General features: G+C 41.6%; 1 protein-coding gene across 3 annotated transcripts in view; it reads left to right on the forward strand.

Moving 5' to 3' along the window:
• cux1b (cut-like homeobox 1b) overlaps positions 1 to 20,000 on the forward strand; it is a 63,119-nt gene that overhangs the window by 17,591 nt on the left and 25,528 nt on the right. For all 3 annotated transcript variants that reach the window (XM_079246369.1, XM_079246367.1, XM_079246368.1), the window contains exons 2-8: positions 1,272 to 1,382; positions 4,874 to 4,921; positions 8,615 to 8,693; positions 11,222 to 11,359; positions 13,862 to 13,985; positions 15,821 to 15,897; positions 16,300 to 16,366. In XM_079246369.1, coding sequence (XP_079102495.1) covers positions 1,272 to 1,382; positions 4,874 to 4,921; positions 8,615 to 8,693; positions 11,222 to 11,359; positions 13,862 to 13,985; positions 15,821 to 15,897; positions 16,300 to 16,366 — 644 coding nt within the window. The remainder of the gene's footprint in view (positions 1 to 1,271; positions 1,383 to 4,873; positions 4,922 to 8,614; positions 8,694 to 11,221; positions 11,360 to 13,861; positions 13,986 to 15,820; positions 15,898 to 16,299; positions 16,367 to 20,000) is intronic.

The raw sequence follows: 20,000 nt of genomic DNA on the forward strand, positions 1-20,000 counted from the left end.
ATGGCATGAAAGCAAGTGAGCGTTTTTTAAAAAAAAAATTTTATTTTAGTTTTTCCATCCTGTGCTGCTGCGTAAAATGCATTGCAGAAAACAACTAAACAAGTCCATTTTCTTTTTTCTTTTTCTTTTTTTTTTCTTGTGTGTGGATAAAAGAAGATCACAACTGGTCAGGGAATTAAACTTAATGCTGATGGGGGAGAAAAAAAATCTCCTAATTAGTACTTGATCACTCTATTTCTTTAGAGGCTTGAATTTTTTTGTGTGTTTTGGGGGTGTGGGCAATTTGGAGAGGTGGGCATGTATGCGTGAGTGTGTTTTGGGACCTTGTCAGCAGACTGAGCCGCAAGGGCCCCTGTGGTAATGTGTGTATTAAATGATTAGTGTGTTAGTTAGTATAACGGCCCTTCAGCAGCGTTTAATCACTCTCAGGGGTGGGCGGCCTCACAGGAGGTGGATGGAAGAGGGGGGTGGGGTGTAGGGGTAGATAAGGGGAGAACAGAGGGAGATGGAGTAAAAGAGATTTAAAACTGTGAAGATGGCTAGTTGAATGAGTGAGTGGATGATCTGCCGAGAGTTTTTTTTTTTTTTTTTTTTTTTTTTTTTTTGACAGAGGAAAAAGGGAGTGAACATGACGAAGGGCAAGAATCCAACAGAAACAAAATCCTGCAATAGTCACACTCTCAGCAGAGACAGATACAATCTTTACAAGGTCTGAAAGCCTTGTTAATGACAGCACTCGATCCATCTTCTGGCACAAGTCCCATGAATAGCTATTAATAAAAATGCAAAATGAATGTGGCGAAAGGCGGGTCAAAGTTCAGCCTTGACAACACTGTTGTTGATAATTGTGCTGTTGTGTTGTTGCGAGGGGGAGGAGTCATCTGCAACTGACAGTTAATTGCTGTGAGTCAGATGCGTACTAACTGTGGCCTATTGCTACAGAAGTTTACGTGGAAGGCACAGTGGTAACTGGCTGAGTGACAGGCTGAAAGGCTCAGATATTGCTTGCAGTAGTAATAGATCAAACCACTGGTGTAACAGAGTTTTTCTTGGCTGAACAAGGGTGTTGTGGGTATGCTCTCTGCTGCTGCTGCAACAGACTGGCTCAGCTGAAGCTGAGTGGGGTGTCTGCAGTTTGCCAGATCAGAGTGCTGCATTGTCAGAAAACTGCTCCTGTTTTTTTTTTTTTTTTCACTGCAATGACTATTTTTAATTTTGATATGACAAAAAGTACTAAAGAAACTGAAAAAAGTTGCTTGTCTGTGTTGCAGAAAGAACTAGACGCCACCGCCACACAGCTTGCCAACAGACAGGACGAGAGCGAACAGTCCAGGAAGAAACTGATCGACCTGAGCCGAGAGTTCAAGAAGACCACTCCAGAGGTAAGAAAATCACATATTGCCACAGCAATACTTTGAACAGCCATGGTTTACCACATCGTTTCTCTGAATCTATTTTCCTTTTCATGAATGCTGCTGTGATTATTTACCGAGTTAGAATGGGAGGGTTAGACGGTGAAGAGATGCAGGCTTGGCTCCCTAAAATAGTCTCTCCATTAGTTTCCCTGAAATCCTAAAGAGACAAAACAGAAACCCCCTCAGGAGTTTGTATTATCTGACCTAGTTTTTTATGCGAACAGAAAGTGTAGTTTGTGAGTGTGTATGGGAGAGGGAGAAAAGACAGAGAGGCAGAGGAAGGCTGAGCAGGAGGGAAAGAAAGAAAGAAAGAGTGTGACAACACTACTAAGTGGGATCAGGAGGGAATTCTGTCCTGTTCCTCTGTTCCCATCACTCCTCCTGGGAATATTTGTTTCATCTCTGTTACCAAGGCAACACATTTCAAACCTGACAGTGAAAACAAAGTATTGTTGTGTTATTATTGGTAATGTCACCATGGTGAATTATTGATGGTAGTATGAATTATGTATGAATGGTGTAGACAGTGGATAGAAAATTGTCAACTCTCTGTGGAGTTGACAGTGGGCCTATTATAGTTACCACAGGATGAGAATTGTGACGGTTGACTTCGGCATGTAGCCCACCCATTATAGAGAAATATACACCAGAGAGATCTGTACCTGCATATAAAAGATACTAATTTCACTTCACCCTACACATTCATCTTTAGTATAATTTCCAAGTATAACCAGATAACTCACAACACAGAAGAAAAGACGAGCACATGCGGAGGGCGAGAGTTGTGCATACAAAGAAAACATGCAAAGGAGAAAAGGCACAAACACAGAGGCAGATAGTCTAGATCACAGAACAGGACGCACACATTCATCAGTGTAACAAGGCTGTGATTTAGGAAGGCTCCTTTGGCGTCTGTGTGGCCCCTGGCATCTCCCTGGTATGTGGAGGAGGAATCTAAGCCAGGCCAGACGAGCGACAGGATTCATTACAGGGCTGTAACAGGCTCAATAGGAATCAGTACTAAAACTCTGGGCGTTTGGAAGTACAGAAGCATCAAGGCTGCCTACCAAGTAGGCTGCCTCATAACATGTGATGGCCTGCGCTTGATTGAAAATGCCCTGATCGTCTTGTGTGCATTTGCGGAGCTGTATTTTCTGTCATGCACATGGCTGTGTGTGGTTGACCAGCCCATAGAGGGGGCTGTCAGCTCTCTGTGGTCTGCACCAGTCAACGGAGATCACAGTCACATCAGATCAGACTGCATTAAGCTGAGCGGGAGTCCGTCTCTGATCCATTATTCAACAACCAGGAGACCGGCCCACGTTGACTGTGTCTCGTCTGCTGAGCTGTACTCGGCATGAACTGCACTCATGGTGTGCATAATAACACACATACACTCACACAGTGGCTTTTGTAGCAATTTGAAAGTAGTGCAAAGAAATGCAGCGTGAAAACAAAGTTTTCATAATTCATTAAGACTGACACACTGTTGAATTTTTCTGAGACTACATCTGACTGTGCTTCCTAAGTTACTTAAATTATTCATCATGTTCTTAATTTCCTTTTAGTTAGTCAAGACTGCTCTACCAGTGTTATAAAGTAAAGGGTGGGAATGGTTGTAAAATGCCCCAAAGATTGCTAGCCAGAGGCAGTGGTAGTAAAACAACTTTGTGTGTATGTGTGTGTATGTGCACGTACACACGTTTGTGTTTAGCTGCAGGGCAGACAGACAGCGAATGGGAGTTCCATACTCCCTGGAGGATTCCTCAGGCTGGCCTGTCTGCTGTCTGCCGGCAGCTTACACACCAGCCATCCATCTCCTGCTGCCTGGGCCCCTCCACTCCCCTCACTATACACACACACACACACACACACACACACACACACACACACACACACATATCCACACACAGATTGACCATGGTGTCTGTGTGCATTGTTATGTTATATGGTCATAAATCTTTGGGAGGGGGGGGAGGAGCACTCGAGAGTGGACTGAAGGGGTTCAGAGCTCCAGTGTCCAGCAGAAATAGCTTGCTGCTGTATGTTATTTGAATGTGTTTGTTTTTGGGTGCTGCATATTTTCCTTCTGTCTGTGTGGCCTCAAGGTTGCAAGCAAAAGTCAGTGGCGGATAATCATTTAAAACATAACTTTATTGAATCAACTTTTCAATAGAATAATCTAAATTCTGATGCTTTTTTGTAAACAATTGGCTATCTTAAGTGGACTCCTCATGCAGACACTTTCTTAACAAAATCTGAACATTGCGATTTGTACAAAAGTTATTATTGTTTGACCACTAGACTAGATTAGAGTGATAACACACTTTTAAGTGTAGGATATGGCAATAACAAGGTGCTGACGTGGTTAGATGCCTGAGAATATTTTATTTGGTTGTGACAAGCAAATGGAAAGTACTTTAAAATAAAATGGAAATTACTTTAAATCCTTATTCAGCGTTTGCTGATAATTTAGCAGAGAACAGTCAAGCATTTGATGTGTTTTGTGTGTGTATTTGCGGGCGAGGGAAAGCCTGATGAGAGGCGTGTGGGGTGCAGGCCATTATCCACAAGAGGGGAATATTGAATTGGCCCAGACAAACAGCCACAACGACCCCTGATGAGGTAACAAAGAGGCAGGGTCATAGAGGTCATGACCTGTCCTCGACCCCAGACAAGCTGCCTGTCTGGACCAACCTGGGATTAGTCCAACTCCAGACACTGGTCACAGGTCAGCTTGGGATGCACGCTCTATGCATTTCTCTCATAGGCTTTTAGTTTAGTTCTTAAAAGTGGAGTGTCTCCTGAACACGCATCTGTCGTTGCCCTTTCTTCGTGAGGCAGTTTTGCAAGTACAAGTCCACAAACTGCGCAAAATCAGATGTTCCAGTACAGAATGTCCTCTTCTGCAGCACTTTTTACCATACGCTCCAGTTCAGTTTGTCAAAACGCAGCCTCGACTAACAGCATGGTGATTTGCATGTTCCCCTGATACATACTCCACTGGCTATCTAATCTGAAACTGCTGACACGTACTGGAAAGTCATGCAATGGGACTTGGAGGATGAAAAGCATTAGCTTTATAGTAAAAACCTGGTGTGCCGCTAAGACAATTTGCATTAACTGTCAGGCCTGCTCTGTGGCTCATTCTCTCGCTGACTCGCACGTGCTAGTAGTGCCTCTGGGTGGCCCAGGTGGTGCTGCACCTGTTCTCATGAGAAGCACAGTCTACCAGAGCACCCAAGGGTACAAATCTGGCCTCCTCCCCACTTTCATCTTCATCACTGACGAACCACATTATGTTCATTGGTTATGGCAGGAATAGATGTAATTCACTTCCAATAAGTGATTTAGATAAAGATATGCCCTACTGTTTGTTTTTTTTTTCTTTTTGTACATCGTTATCATATATTTCTCTAAAATCTTGCTAAACTTCTTTACTTTTTATTTATTTGTAGGATTTACGGAAACAGGTCGCCCCTTTGCTTAAGAGCTTCCAAGGAGAGGTGAGTTTATTGGGGGTTTGTATTAAAAAGTGTTGGGCAACATAGTCTTGTATTTAAACAATGCTTTTTATAAGGCCTGTTTGACATTTATGGAATGCTCCTGCTTCCACTCTTATTGCCCTTCTTTACTTTTTTCATCTTTCCTTTTTAAATTGTCATTTCTTCTCTCCACCATCTCCTGTTCGTTGTCTTGCAACTATCTCATTTCCCCTCTTTCCTCTCCTTCTTTGCTTCGCTCTGCTCTGCTCTTGATTTTCTGTCCTATTCATGAAGTCTTGTAGCCCGAGGGTGTGTTTAAATTGCATCCTGCAAAAAAAAAAAAAAAAAAAAAAAAAAAAAAAAAGGTCGCCACAAAACCCCAGCTCTAGCCAGTCACAACTCACTGCTGCTATTTCCTCAGACTTTGTATGTCTGCATTATTCAGTTGGGTTATTTATTTTTTTGTCTCGGGGATTTGCTGGATCATGAGACATTTTTCCTTTATTGTGGCACATTTATTTACTTATTTAATTTAATGCTTTACACTGTTTTGATTTATCCTGACCAATCAGTGATGACCTCTATGCTCATGTGCCTATATACCTAATATTCCTCTGTATATCCTCCTCCATCATATTGGCCTAATTCCATCATGACCCCTCCTTACTGGCAGCCATGCATTTCCAGTTCACTCCCATATGTGAAAGTCAGAGGGTAGGAGTGGAAACGGCTGGTTCAGACTGGGCCTTTATTTGGGGTGGGTGGGTACACACACACACACACACTAGCACAAGCACACACATGTATTCAAGCAAAATCATCTGAATAGATGGTGACAGCCCTGCTTTGCTCTTGGCTATAGAATATTACAGTTTAACACTGGGTTAGTTTCCATATTCTTGTGTTAGAGCAACAACCACAACTAGTGGTTATGTAAAAAATGCTATAATTTATAGTGGTTTCACCATGTTCTGCTGATGATCCACAGTCTATTTAGAGAATAGAAACAGCAGCAGTATAATTGGGGCTTTGTCAGCTGTTTCCACCATCCTTATGTTGACACACCTCGACAGTGTGCTCACCAGAACACGCTGAGACGCGCAGTGGGTGGTCGCGGAACTGAGTAAGACATTATCTTATGATTATTGAGATAATACTGTACACCCGCGCCAGTCTCAGAACAGCCCATCAATCAGGCAACTATTCTGCACGCTTGCATGCCACTACATGAGTCTCTCTGAGAATGTGTAATTTTAGCCTGTCTTTGTTTGCTTACCGCTCAGTCCTTTGATCAAGGACAAGACAGCACCAGAAACCAAAGGGGTTCTATTGGAGTCCCACACTAACTCATCCTTGAGCAGTTCACCCAGGAGCGAGAATCTTTACTAAGTCGATGTGGAGCTCAGCAGAGCAATCAAAAGTTTTTAGTCCAGGAACATGGAGGTCTTGATACTTTGTTTAATCTTTGTCATTGAAAGGTGGATGCCCTTGGGTGATAATTATTACCAATAACAGTACAGTTTCCACAAGGCCTCAGTTTGGTAAACGGGTTATGTGTGTGTTTGCGTGTGTGTGTTGCATGCACAGTGTTTCTTGTTGGTTCATCGATCAGATAAGCTTTTCCATTATCCAAGGCTTCAGTCTCTGCTTCCCATAGCCTCCCCTTATCAGACTCCACTGGGGCCACACACACACACATGCACACATGCGCACAGGTCAGCCTGATGCCCTTCACACACTATGGGTTAGATATGGGAGTGAGGCAGTGCTGAGTGATGGTGGCACAAGGTGCTGACGTATGTGCGTATGTGTTTGTGTGTGTGGATGTGTCAGGGATACCTTTTGCGATTGTAAGCACTTCTCATCGGTAACCCACCAATACTGGTGAGGTATCATTTGTGTCAGTTCATTTGTTGTGCTTGGTTTGTGTGTGCGTGTGTTGCCTAGGATGGGGGCAGGGGAGCATGTAATAGCAGATGTCATTGGGATTGGTTAAAAGAGCTGCAGTTTGAAACAGCAGGGTTGTATTTGCAAATCCTGGGTGGTCTTCTAATGGCTCTGGTCCTTCAGTTAACCTGCCTTTAACTGTAGGGTGTGTCCTACATTAAATGTCTATTTCCTGCCTCCCATGTTGGGCTATATAAAGCTGCTGTACCACTGACCTTGGCCCAGTCATTGTACAGTCATGCAGATGGTTTCCTTCACTGCCATCGGCAGATAATTTTTTTTTTTGTGTGTGTGCGCGCTTCTTCTTTATCATGAGTTTGTGTTGTCCTACTTGTAATCTCTGATCACACACAAATACACACACATTTTGAAACAAGTTTGACATTGCTGTGTCAGAGGTATTAGTACTTAACGTATGTAATCTCCCATTAGTGGTCATGCATTTGAGTATCCTGATCACTCAGTGTTGCACAGCACTTGAAAAGGGTAAAGTACACTATAATGCTAGAATGAGTTATATTGTTGGGGTTGTGTTTGTGTGTGTGTTAGAGAGAAAAAGAGTGTAAGACTTATGTGTGTGACACAGAAACATGTGAGAAAGACTGATGCTAAAAAAGATTGAGGGAGAAGAAAAAGAATGAGTCAGAAAACATGGAAGTGGCAAGAGATAGACAGAGAAAGATGGAGAAATAAAAGAGGGGGGGTGGGGGGTGGGGGTGCTGGCACCAGCCTACTCAGGGCCAGATGTTTTGCGGCTAAAAAACTTGAGATGAATCAAAGCCATGTGAAGAGATTTATTAGGTTCCCATAGGAGCGCAGGCAGTATTACATGTAGCCCGCTCTGTTTACAGTGGCAAGAACCCCTAAACCACCCATCAACTACACTACTGGCTTGGCTGGGAATGTGAAGACTTTATATTTGGACTTATATAGGCTTTTGTCTTTATTCTTTTTCTCTTTGTGAATGCGCTGGAGGAGATGGAAGAGAAACACAAGCCTGTTTAGTCTGAGTTCGTGAGCCAGAATAGTCAGCTGTAGCTCTGCCCAGTACAGTAGCACCATCTGAATGTCTTTATTTGGCATCTGTTTCCCTCGATTTAGACTTGATTTCAGATGCGTTTCGCCCACTCTGTCTGCTTCTCATATTGAAATGTGACACAGAGACTATAGCAGCAGCTCATTGCCTCATGTATCAGCATTGACAACACTGTAAAACTTCCTCGGTGTGATTTTTTGAATTAATCTCTTATGGATCTATCCTAATGCTGTCCATTTCAATAATATCTGTGATGGAATACATGCCGTGCCCTCTTGTGTTAATGGCTACCTCAGTAATGGATCCACACTGTATTGCTGCTAAGAGCTGACTGAATAATCTGCCCCTGCTGTGGCTGGAAAGACTGAGCCAGCTGTTTAATGATGTCAGCGTGCTGGAGGGGAAACGAACACACTTTTGCACACGCGCACATGCACACACAATGTACTAACGGACTCGAGGACAGACAGACGTGGACATGCACAGGCACACGGCAAACAAAATGCATCTATCAGCGGCTGAACAGCTGAACTGGCTTCACGGGAAAACGCCAAAGCAGCTTCTGTCAAGATAGCCGTGATTGCATGCAACATACCAATGCATAGTGAGAAAAACCAGATATTTAGACTCTTCTGATTGTGAATTAAATAACCTTCCTTTGGGGTGAAAGGATTTAACATTGAAATTTGAGCTGTTATTACTCATAATTAACTTGTTTCTCATCCTTGCAGATCGATGCCTTGAGTAAGAGAAGTAAAGAAGCAGAGGCCGCCTTCTTGAATGTGTACAAAAAATTAATTGATGTCCCAGGTAAGACTGCTTTCTATATCTCAAAGCGTCTTTTCAGATATTTCAAGTTTAGGACATGATCAGGAGAACCCTTCCTTTTCCATGGTGACGAAAGAAGGGAGAGGGGTGAGCATGACACCGCCCCTCTGGTGCTCCTTGACTATTCATCCATGTGTGTGCAATGCTTTAATATGTCCCTGCGAGATCTCATTCCCACTGGTGTAGCTTTTAGATGGTCTTAGCAGAAGGTGCATTCTGATATGGATGACAAGTGTGCTCACGACCGGCTATAGCGAAGTGTACACACACTCAGCACACAGTGACAAAGAAGGGTTACAGAACACACAGTCACAGTGCTGCTGGTTGGAGATTTTTTAGCTGTTTTGGAGCCCTGGAGGGAATGTGTATGTAGAAGTGAGAGGAGTTGAGTTCATCTATAGCGTAAGGAGGTCATCATATTCCCACATGGATAGACCTACAGTAATATCTTTGGATTGTACTGCTCCCAATAAGTCAGCGCTAGCTCTGACGGGGCTATTCTTAACTCGCAGCGAGACAATGATGTAATGCCTGATGCACACACGCACACCGACACAGACCAGCCTGACTAATGCAGCAGTCTTGAAAGAGGAAACAGTGTGTTTTGTTCTGTCTTCTGTCAGCTGAAGGCCTGGTTAGTCAGCCCAGTGTGCTCTGCTTTAGATTAAAGGTGTCTGGCGTGATCGTTCAACACCAGTGGCCTACAAGTCAAACCGCTTTTAACAGGCCATGCAGTTGATTTGAAAGAGGGGGAGGGTCTACATGAAGGACAAAAGTTTGATAAGAGGAAGAGAAAGTTAATTTCCAAGGACGCCAAAGCAGATAGGAGTCTAAATTCAGGGCATGCTGTTATGTTACTTAGTATTTGTGAGATTTTAAGTGAACACACAATTCTGTGAAGGTAAATGTGAGTCTGTGTCAGTGTAGCCCTGCATGGTGTGTCACCTTGACAGAATAAAATCGGCATGAAATTCCCCAATCGTTCTCTGCTGATCTCTCATTAGCGTAGTTAAGATATCTAACTGCGTCAGACATGAGACACGCGCACACACACACACACACACACACACACACACACACACACACACACACACACACACACACACACACACACAGCCCTTACCCCCAGCTGTAAGCTGTCAGTTCCTCTTATCTGTACAACACACACACATAAACACACACATGCATAAACTGCTCTTTTAGCTGGCATGCTGATGAGCGTCGCCTGCGTCTCTTGGCTGCCTGTCACCAGTCTGCCACCCATGAGCACCAATCAGATGTGATTGGCCTGAGTGACAGGGCTCTCTTCATCACACTGACAGTTAACCCTGCTGTGTGTTCAGAGTTGTTGGTAAAATGCCTCTAGAAAGACTGTCTTTCTTCCTTCTGTCTCTGTTTATTTAATCTCTAATTTACCTTTTTTGTTGCCTGTTTTTACATCTCCACTTTGTCCAGCTGTCTGCTACCATGTTTCTCTTCCTGTTTGCTTTCAAGCTTCATCATAGTGAACACTTAAACTGATCATAGCTCAGTAATCATTCCTGTTAGTGTGTCTCATCTGTGTTTGTCTGCCTCTCCTGGTATCTATCATCCATTTCTCCTGCTGTGTCAGCAGTTGATGCGTGAGCTTTTATTTTCCTGTACAAAGACAGCATTTAGCTCATAACGATAACGTCTTGATACAAAAGCTGATAGTGTATCATTTATTAGATTTCGTAGAGCAAGTTTTGTTGATGCACAATGTAAAAACTAACCATGACCTTTTGCTATGTTAACAGTTTGTGTTGCCAGTATCATATATTTTCTTTTTTGTTTTTTCTAATCAAAAGTTATGTTTTGCATTCAAACCCAAACCAGATTGATCCAGTTAATCCAGTATTATTATATGAGAAAACTGGGCCCAATCATAGTGTTGTTTTATCAGATCTGGCTGGTAAAGGTTAAAGCACATGTAGGTCAGGAGGTTTCATTGACCATTAGATGTAGACAGAGTAAATTATTGTGACCATGTATTTACAACATAATAATAAAACTGCAACTTGTCTTAATGAAAAAAAAAGGGAAAGCGTGCTATAGAGGAAAAAAAAACCTTATGAAATATTTACCTGAATTTCATGCACCACATTTCTTCATGTCTGTTAAAATATACACAGATTCTTTTGATCATTTATTAATGATCAAATTAAATGTCAAGCTCTGAGCTGTAGGTGCATCAGGGAATCTGCATTGAAAGAACTTCAGCATAAAATCTCTGATAATTGTGATCTGTTTTTGGTTCTTTCTGGAGTCTGCATAGCCAGGTCAAAGGTTAGGGTCGGCTCCAACACATTTATCCTGTATCCTGAAGCCGTTAGATTCATCGCCTTGCTCAAGGACACTTCACCCGGGCAAACACTCACTCTCACAGGGCCTTGACTGAAGTTATTCCTAGCACACTACACCACCTCACCGCCCTTACTTGTCTAATCTGCTTTGCACTGTGTTAACATGGTGTGTATTTTCTCCCCCAGACCCTGTACCTGTGTTGGAGCTGGCTCAGCAGCTGCAGCTGAAGCTCCAGAGAATGCACGACATTGAGACAGAGAACACCAAACTTCGAGAGACACTGGAGGACTACAACAAAGAGTTCGCAGAGGTTAAAAACCAAGGTTAGAGACAGACACATGCAGAGGCACACCTTTTGGGATGCTTCTGACTTTCAGGGGGGTCTTTGATGTAGGTCAGACGAATCAAAGTATCCCATTTTTACTTATTAAGTGTTGTGAAGATTATCGGTTTTAATGTTTTAAAGTGGGAGTTTTGCTGATTGAAACATCAACTTGAGAACATGAGTGACTAAAGGGTTGATCTGCAAAGCAAGTCTCAGTGAAATCCTTGTGATTATGACCTTATTTAATATTCTGTTTACCAGTAGATGGTAGTGTGAAAAATCAACTTTGCTCCGAAGCTTGATCAAACATAAAAACACATTTGTCTGAATCATCAACTGAATACATAGTCAGTCTCCAAATACAGTCAGCTCATTCAGCTCAACAGGTTTGCAGAAATAACTCCTTCAGCTGAGTCGTCTTCTTGTAAAGAATGATGATGGGAAAATGATGTAGACTTTTTTTTTTTTTTTTTTTAAGCAAATTTAATTGAAAACTGAGTGGATATCCTGTAGCAGGATATGTCAAAATGGAAGTTTACAGCGGGAAAAAAACAAGCCACTTTCATAATATGAAAGCCTAGTTTAAGGCTAAGCAGACTTTGCCAACCTGGTACATAAATTTAATATTTTACCTCTCATTAGTCACAATGAAAGGTTTGTGCATTTATGTTGCTCATGTGATTTGAAATAAATGCATTTCTATTTCATACTTTTATCTTTTCAGAAAAAAAAATGCAAGTCTTGAGATTTATGTCTCTTAAAACGTGGCATGGCAAACATAGGCAGCACCTTGATGAGCACACATTACAAAAAAAATGCTGCCAAATATAAACATGGATTATATTTATACTGTAAGAATAAACTTCAGAGACTTCAGTGTTAATGTATATGCAAATGAGTAAAAAAAAACTTGAAGCATGAAAATTCTTGCAGGTTAAAACTACAGTCAGCCATAATAAGTGATGCTGTTCTCACATTATTTACAAGATTGTTAAATTTGCTTAATGCGTCTCGCTCCTTCAGAGAGTTGTTTTTAGGATAAATAAATTCTGTGCAAGTTTCAATGTTGCTCCTAGTTTAAAGAAATCTGATCTCCTTAACAAATAAAAGTTAAGTGTGTAGATTAATCATGGACATAAAAACATTGGAGCATAAATTCATTTTGTGTGAATCTGAAACTATTTTTTTTTGCCACAAGAGTTTAGCTGCACTTTAAATATGCTGTTATCATTATCTCTGCTTTTTGATATAAGAAGACCTTCTGAATGCAAATATCAGAACAAACAATTCTACTTAGAGGCTTTTTAAAGAGTTGAGTCCATATTTGAACATTTTTAATGACTCATACATTTTTCAGAAACGCACAAAAATGTACAAGGTTTTACATTTTCAAATAGATTTTGAAGAGGAGAAAAAAACATGAGGCACAGTTTCATGAATAAAAAACGACAGGCTGCCTCTGGGAGGAAAGAAGGATGGAAAAACTGACAAAGGCAGAAAGATGAGTATGAAACGGTAATAAAAGTGGTGCAATTTCAGTCGAAAAGGAGTGAGTGAGCGAGTGAGTGGGGAATGTTTTGGAATCCCCCTTTTCCTCAGCGAGAGTTAATTGGAACAGCTCGATAGCGGCAGGGTTCCATTCTGCCATTGATTTTCCTGTTCCCTCATCCTTTATCCCTTCTTCCCGCCTCAATAGATGGGGGATATTTAAACCCCAAAACACACTGTGGAACTCCCACTCCTGTTAAACACACAGGCAGACCAGCCCGCACACTTGCACATGCACACACACAGAGACACACAGAGTGCAGAGGCCATTGATCCCTGCAACCTAAATGTTTAAAGTTCAGTTAAGCAGTTAAGGGGTAAGAGGGCTCTAAGGGGACTCTCCTCTATTGATTATGTGTCAGAGCAGTGAGACTGGAGTTTAAATCACACACACGCACACACACACACACACACAGCACTAAGAGCCCTCAGTCAAAGGCAGCAGGCAACATTGCTCTACATCATTGTCTCACTTACTTATATCTTTCTCTGAGAAACGCACAAACACACACACACACACACACACACACACACACACACACACAGATTCAGACGTATGTTTATTACTCCAGTTATGTGTTAGATTTATTTCAGGCTGCCCCATACAGAGTTCAGCCGTCAGCAGGTTATGGGGTTTCACTACTAATGCTGCCCTAATGAATTCAGCATATCTGCTGCTGGTGAGCGCTGAATATTCTGTACCAGTCACGGACGTAAAGATTAGACTGGAGCCATAAGGGCCATGTTCTTTGTCTGTGCTGACCGAGGCAAAATATGGGATATGAAATGCTGGTCCTCAAGCTTTAGCAAAAGTCAGAAACACCCCATCAAAAACATCCTTGTCACTGTTTCCATACATCACCTACAACTCACTACAATTCACAAATTGCTACAATTTTCACGCTTCCTCCTTTTATTCTGCTCTCGTCTTTCTGCCCTGACCTTTCTACAGAGGTGACCATTAAGGCCTTGAAGGAGAAGATCCGTGAGTACGAGCAGTCTCTAAAGAATCAAGCAGAGAACCTGGCTCAAGAAAAGCAGCTCCAGCTACACAACGACTATGCAGAGAAGGAGAGGTAAAACTTTTTGTGTTTCATATAATAACTGGTATTATTTAGCTATTTTAAATCTGTCTTTGTGCACCCAAGCAGAGCTGTCTACTCTAATCTTTGATGTATTTAAGATTTGAGATTGCATAAAAGTATTCACGGCTTAATAAAGTCTTTTTAAATACTTCTTTAAGTCTTTTTTAAAATACATAACAGTGAAAGAATTATGCTATTGCTCATGTTTTCCTCTTACATATTTAATTATATAAAATATCTCATTTAAATTGAGAAGATTATATTTGTTAGAATCAATGCAGCATATCCTTACTTACTTTTCTGCAGTTGTATTTTCTTCCATGTTCATTTACCAGGTCTGAAATATAAATAAGTAAAGCTTACCAAATGATTGGTTGACTTAACTGTCACTTTATTCAGATAAATTGGATCACTACCTTTTCAAGTAAGATGAAACACAGAGTCCGGCTGTAATTAATAGCTCAGAGATCCTGCTACGTATTTTGCGAACATAAAATAGAAATAAATTAATCCAACTGCTGAAATGAGGTATTAACTCGTACAAAACCAAGAATGCTGAATACAGCCTCTTCCCAGAAGAACAGTTCCACGTAAAGGCAATTAACCTAATTGCTTGAGATGTGGGCAGCAACATTATTTCAGTTAACATCTGATGTGGAATTCTTTTCTCCCGACTTGCCCAGATAATCCAGACTAATTTGATGCTGACAAGTTCATCTTAACTGTGAGCTCATATTAACATGAACGTTGGCTGTTCTTGCATTTTGAATTAATAGAATAAATAAACAGTCGCGCAGTGTCTAAATGATGAGCAGTCATATTAGCTGGTGCGAACCGGTAAACTTATAATGAACTGATTAAATTCAGGACACTGAAAGAAGAATTCAGCAACACAGTATAGTGGATAGTGTTTTCAACCATGTTTAATATGCAGTTTTAGTGCTACACCATGCAGATATGATGATGATATATTTACTAAAAACCATTCGAGTGTAATTTTATTTGAAAGAGGCCTAATTATCTGAAAGCAGAGAGATCTTTTTTTGTGAACGTTGGTATTTAATAAAGAAGATTCTCATTTAAATAATTTATATAAGATTTTTGTTTATTAAATTAACACCACAAGCCTGATATTGTCCCTTATTTTGCTATGTTGTTAGCTTTGTGAAGGTTTATTAAAGCCTTTTAAGACTTGCAGTAGAAGATCAATTGTCCAGCTGTATTTCCTGTACGTCAGAGTTTTATAGGCCTCTTCCTGTCTGCAGAGGGCTAACTTCCTGTGTCTGAGAGGGGTACTAAATGGATGGCACCTCCTGATGCATTTTATCTTGTAAGAAGCGAGATGAGGAGAGAGAGGGACATGGAGATGAAAGGATGAAGTAGAAGGCTCAGAAAAAATCTAGAGATGACAGGAGAGGGAGATTGGTGGAGTAGGAGGAGCAAAGCCTGTCATAAAGACAGTCTTTGTGCTAGATTATTGATGTTTTTACATGTACTGGCAATTTCTCTACAGAGCCCAACTTTTTATATGCCAAGAATGAATCTATTTTATCCGTGTGGTTTCTGCCGCCCTCCCTCAACCCTCGCTTCCCTTCACCCCCCCGGGTGCAGCGTGCCCCAGTGGCCAGACATTCCTGCCTAATAGGGCTGCTTAATGAGGAGTGGGTTGTGTTGGGTGAATTTTTTAGTGTGGAAAACACTATAGAAATGGTGGGAAAATAGAGAATAGCAGCAGTTGCTAAAAAGTGTGAACCTAAGATTAACTGACTCATGATCTCTCTTAACTGTGACTTTTACTCCCTGGCCTCTGTTTGTTGAATTTATAGGAAACTCCAAGAGAACCAGGATTCCATGTCCTCAAGATTGGAAGAGGCTGAGCACAAGGTCCAGTCCCTACAGACAGGTACCATCCATTCAGTCTTCCAAACCCATTTGTTTCTTTGTTTGTTCTTGTTTTTTCATAAACATGCTCAAATAAAACACACTTATTACTGAAAAGACATTGGAGTTGACCTATGAATATTTTTTCTTCTTTAATATTTCTCTTACCATTTATTCTTGGCATGTTATTAAAATAATGTGGTTCATATAGATGCGACAAGTGTGACTTGATGAGATGGTGGCGGCGGCGGCTTTCGTCCTTTAGAAACCTTCAACAAAAAGAAGACAAAACACTACTTAAAATGTACTACATTTAACATTGCTGTTTTCATAACTCATTGGGAAAGTATGTGAAGTCCTTTGTTTGGTGACTTACATGTGGCAGGGAACTTCACAGCTGGCTGTTTTTCCCCATCTTTTTCAGCACTTGAAACAACTCAGGCTGAGCTCTTTGATTTGAAGACAAAGTATGACGAGGAATCTACAGCAAAGTATGTGTTTTCCTGATCTACATGTCTGTTTGCAGTCAACTTCTCCCCTCTGGCTCCTCCATATTCTGTTCCTGACTTAATCATCCTGTTTAGTGAATCTCCCTCCCTGGACACCCCCACCCCTCTCTCTCCCTAACAGCTGGAATGTCTCCCACAACTCTAAGCAGCCTCCAAATCCCAGCATTACCCATGCACTGTAAATACTGAAAGGGATTGTAATGTATTTTGCAGACTCGGCAAAGCATGAAAATAAATGTATCTTTTTTTATGGCATGGTAAAGAGTGTGATTCAGCTGAGTTGTGACAGAAATGAGTCACTTTAAGAACTCAGACTTAAAGCCAAACAGGTATACTAAGAGGACTTGAAATATAAGATGACTTCAGTTACTTGAGCTGTGTGCATCTATCATTATTGATCTTTAGTGGTGGCCATGATGAGAACAGAAGCTTTTCCATGTCAGCACTCCACACTGCGAAGTGGCACTTTATGACATTCACACTCCTCGTCTCCTCAGGGTTAGCGGTGGGAACCGGAACCAATCGAGCGGGCAAACTTCTTCCAAAAAACTTTAAAGAAAAAAATCTGTATTTCTGGGAAGTAGAAGTGAGGATTATTTGGTGTTTTATTGATAATTGGTGTACTTAAAAACATATTACACTATCTTTGAAATGTGAACTTCTGTTAAATCCAAAGCTGTTTATAAAATTCTCAAGGGCATCAACTTGGCTTTTAAAACCTACCCAATCCCATCCCACCCAATCCCTTAGCCTCTCCCAAACCCACCAGAGTTGTTAAATTGATTGGCTGTTAAAAAAAATGGATCAATACATCTTCTGTATTTCTCAGAATATCTTTTCTCTGTCTTTCTACCTCCCACGCTTTCTTTTACCATCTGCATTATGAGTTGTGTGTGAGAGGAAAGGCCATAGGAAAATATTGCGTGCGGTGTAATGGCACTAATCAATAGGTTTTATTGCCCATCAGACAGCCTTCCCAGTTTCTCTTTCTCCTATCTATATTACATTTCTTGAGTTGTCTTTAAGCTTCCTTTTCTGCCTCTTTCTTTCATGGCAGAAGAAAAAGCACATTTGAAAAGACACTTATAGTAGGGCCCCATTTGCTTACAGAAGCTAATAAGCACATGCCCGCCCACATCCACACATGCACTCATATACAAGTATACACACTCGCTCGCTCACTCACTCGTGAGCCTGAGGCAGTCAGGGTCCTTGACTATGTGGCGTGCTGTGATCTGAAATTTTAATGCAACGCTTTAAAGCACACACAAACCCTCTCTAACCCTGCACCCTCCCAGTCCTTGGAGTCCTTCCCCCGTTTGCTGCTTGGCTGAGCAAATCGCCAGTGTTTGGCTGAACACAACTTTTAACCCTTTAACTGCATATATTTTGGCATAACAAAACACAAACAAATTCATATCATGGAGATTTTTTTCTTTTTTCCTTTCTATCTTTTCACACAAACATAGATGCCCATGAACACACACTTGCTCTAAACTTTTCACTGAGGAGGATATTGCGTGACAAATCCCCCATCCTCTTGCTGCATTTGAGTAATTTGCTTTTTAAAATACTAATACACACTAACGCACAGTCACAGACACGGACGTCCACAAGTTCCCTGAGAATTTGGTCGATGTCTCACTGCCCATAATGTGTGTGTGAGCGTCAGCGGGAGGCGGGCCTGTAGATGTAGCGTAGCCCCCTCTCTGTGTTAGCGCTGTGAGGGTCTGGCTGGCCGTGTTTTAATCGTTTAGTCCCTGTTAAAGATTAATGATATATTGATCTCCAGCCCCACAGGATGCTTTGTGAGTATATGTGTGTGTGGATGCTCCCGTGTATGTTTGTGTGTGTGTTTAGAGGGTCTGATACCATTTTGGTAAGCATTTAATTGCTGATAATTAGGCAACAGTGGGCTTTTTTCTCCTGTTTCCATTTGAAGTGCATGCAAACACAAAATGGCGCTCAACATATACACACTTAGACACACTCTCACAGCTAGCTTCTCTTTAAGCCTCCTTGAAATCCCCAAGGTAACACGCTGTGAAAACGCAATGTGGAGAAAGCTAAGGAAAGAAGAGAAATGGAGTGATGAAAGCTGGAGGGCAAAAAGCAAACCAGGGGCTGGAGGCTGCAAGGAAGAGGGGATAACAGTGTGATAGAGGAGGGAAATGAAAATCTAAATCAGGGGAATATCCTGCTGGCACCGAGGACAGAGGCCGAGGAAGAGAGGGCAAAAGATGAGAGAGGGGAGGTGGAAGGGGAAAAGATGAAAAGAGGGGGGAGAAAAAGTGGAGGGCAGTGTGTAGGGAAGAGTTGAGGGGGAAGGATAGAGGCAGGCAGAGGGTGGAAAAGAAAAGCAGTTGAGTGAGAAGCAGGAGAGAGAAGATGATAAGAGATGAAAAGGCCTGTCTGAGATGGAGGAAGTACAGTAGCAGCTTAGAGGCTCGGGGTTTGTTTCAGAAGTCCTACACTGATGTCACTGGGTGCACCCACTGGCTTTCATGGCACAAAAGAAGTGTGTGTTGTATTTATGTGATTTCTACTGTAGTGGTGCATCTACTCCATAGCACCTCCCTGTGGCTGCTATACACAGCTCTGTATATAGGTGTTATTGAGATCAAGCCGGGCTTGATGTCATTAAATACTCTCCCTTTATTGTTGAGTGTTTGATAAATTAATTCCACAGGGTGCATTGGTGGGCCATTGACAGTCTCTGCCCAGCGACTCACTGACTGTATCAGGATATGCAGAAAATCCCTTCCCTGTGATCTGCTTTGGCCCTCAGCCTCTAGCTTTGCCTTTATAATTCCCAAATACAGCCAAATCCAAAGGTTATTTAAGAAGACTTTGTGCATCTGTACTTTGATTAAATGATCACATTTGGAGCCGGAATGGTGCTGTATTTGGGTTGCATTACTACCCATAAACGCTCTCCATTACAAGCTTTTCGAGCTTGTTGGCTCTGTGACCTTACATTTGTGAGTGCAGGAGAGGGACTGAGTGCACACGTGGATCCCACACACTATAGCTTAAGACAGGATAAAAGCTGTTGAGGTAGTGTACTATTATGTTGCTTAAATACATACCAGATCCTTTTAACTATTAGGGAAAGAATAAAAGCGGAGAGTGAAAAGCTCTCCCACCCACATCTGACTCTTTTTGCTGCATTGCCCGTGGCGCAATGTTGACCTAATATCAACTGTGTCTGTTTTGTTAAACACATTCAAATCAGTTGTACTCAAGCCTATGGGACATTATGCTGTTTCTCATCCTGTGACACAAAAATACAAAAGCTGCGTGGACTATTGGGTTCACTATCAAAAGATTGCAGTCAAATCAAAAGGTCTTAATGGACGCAGCAGTGCACATATGCGTTCACATCTTTGCACTCAGGGCCCCTCATGTATTCTTATGTGAGTAATGGCTTTAATAAACATGCCTGCATATGCACTGCATCTTTGCGCTTCCTTAAACACTGTTCATGAGGTCAATATTTCTTTGCTTTCTCTTACAGTGAAAAATATTCTTGCTTTTAAAGGTACAAATAAATATCCTGTCAACTAATAAACAAAGAAGCTAATCGTATTTAGGCAGTTGAACAGTCTGTGAAAGT

Source organism: Telmatherina bonti (assembly GCF_933228915.1).
Source record: "Telmatherina bonti genome assembly, chromosome: 9".
Classification (NCBI taxonomy): Eukaryota; Metazoa; Chordata; class Actinopteri; order Atheriniformes; family Telmatherinidae; genus Telmatherina; species Telmatherina bonti.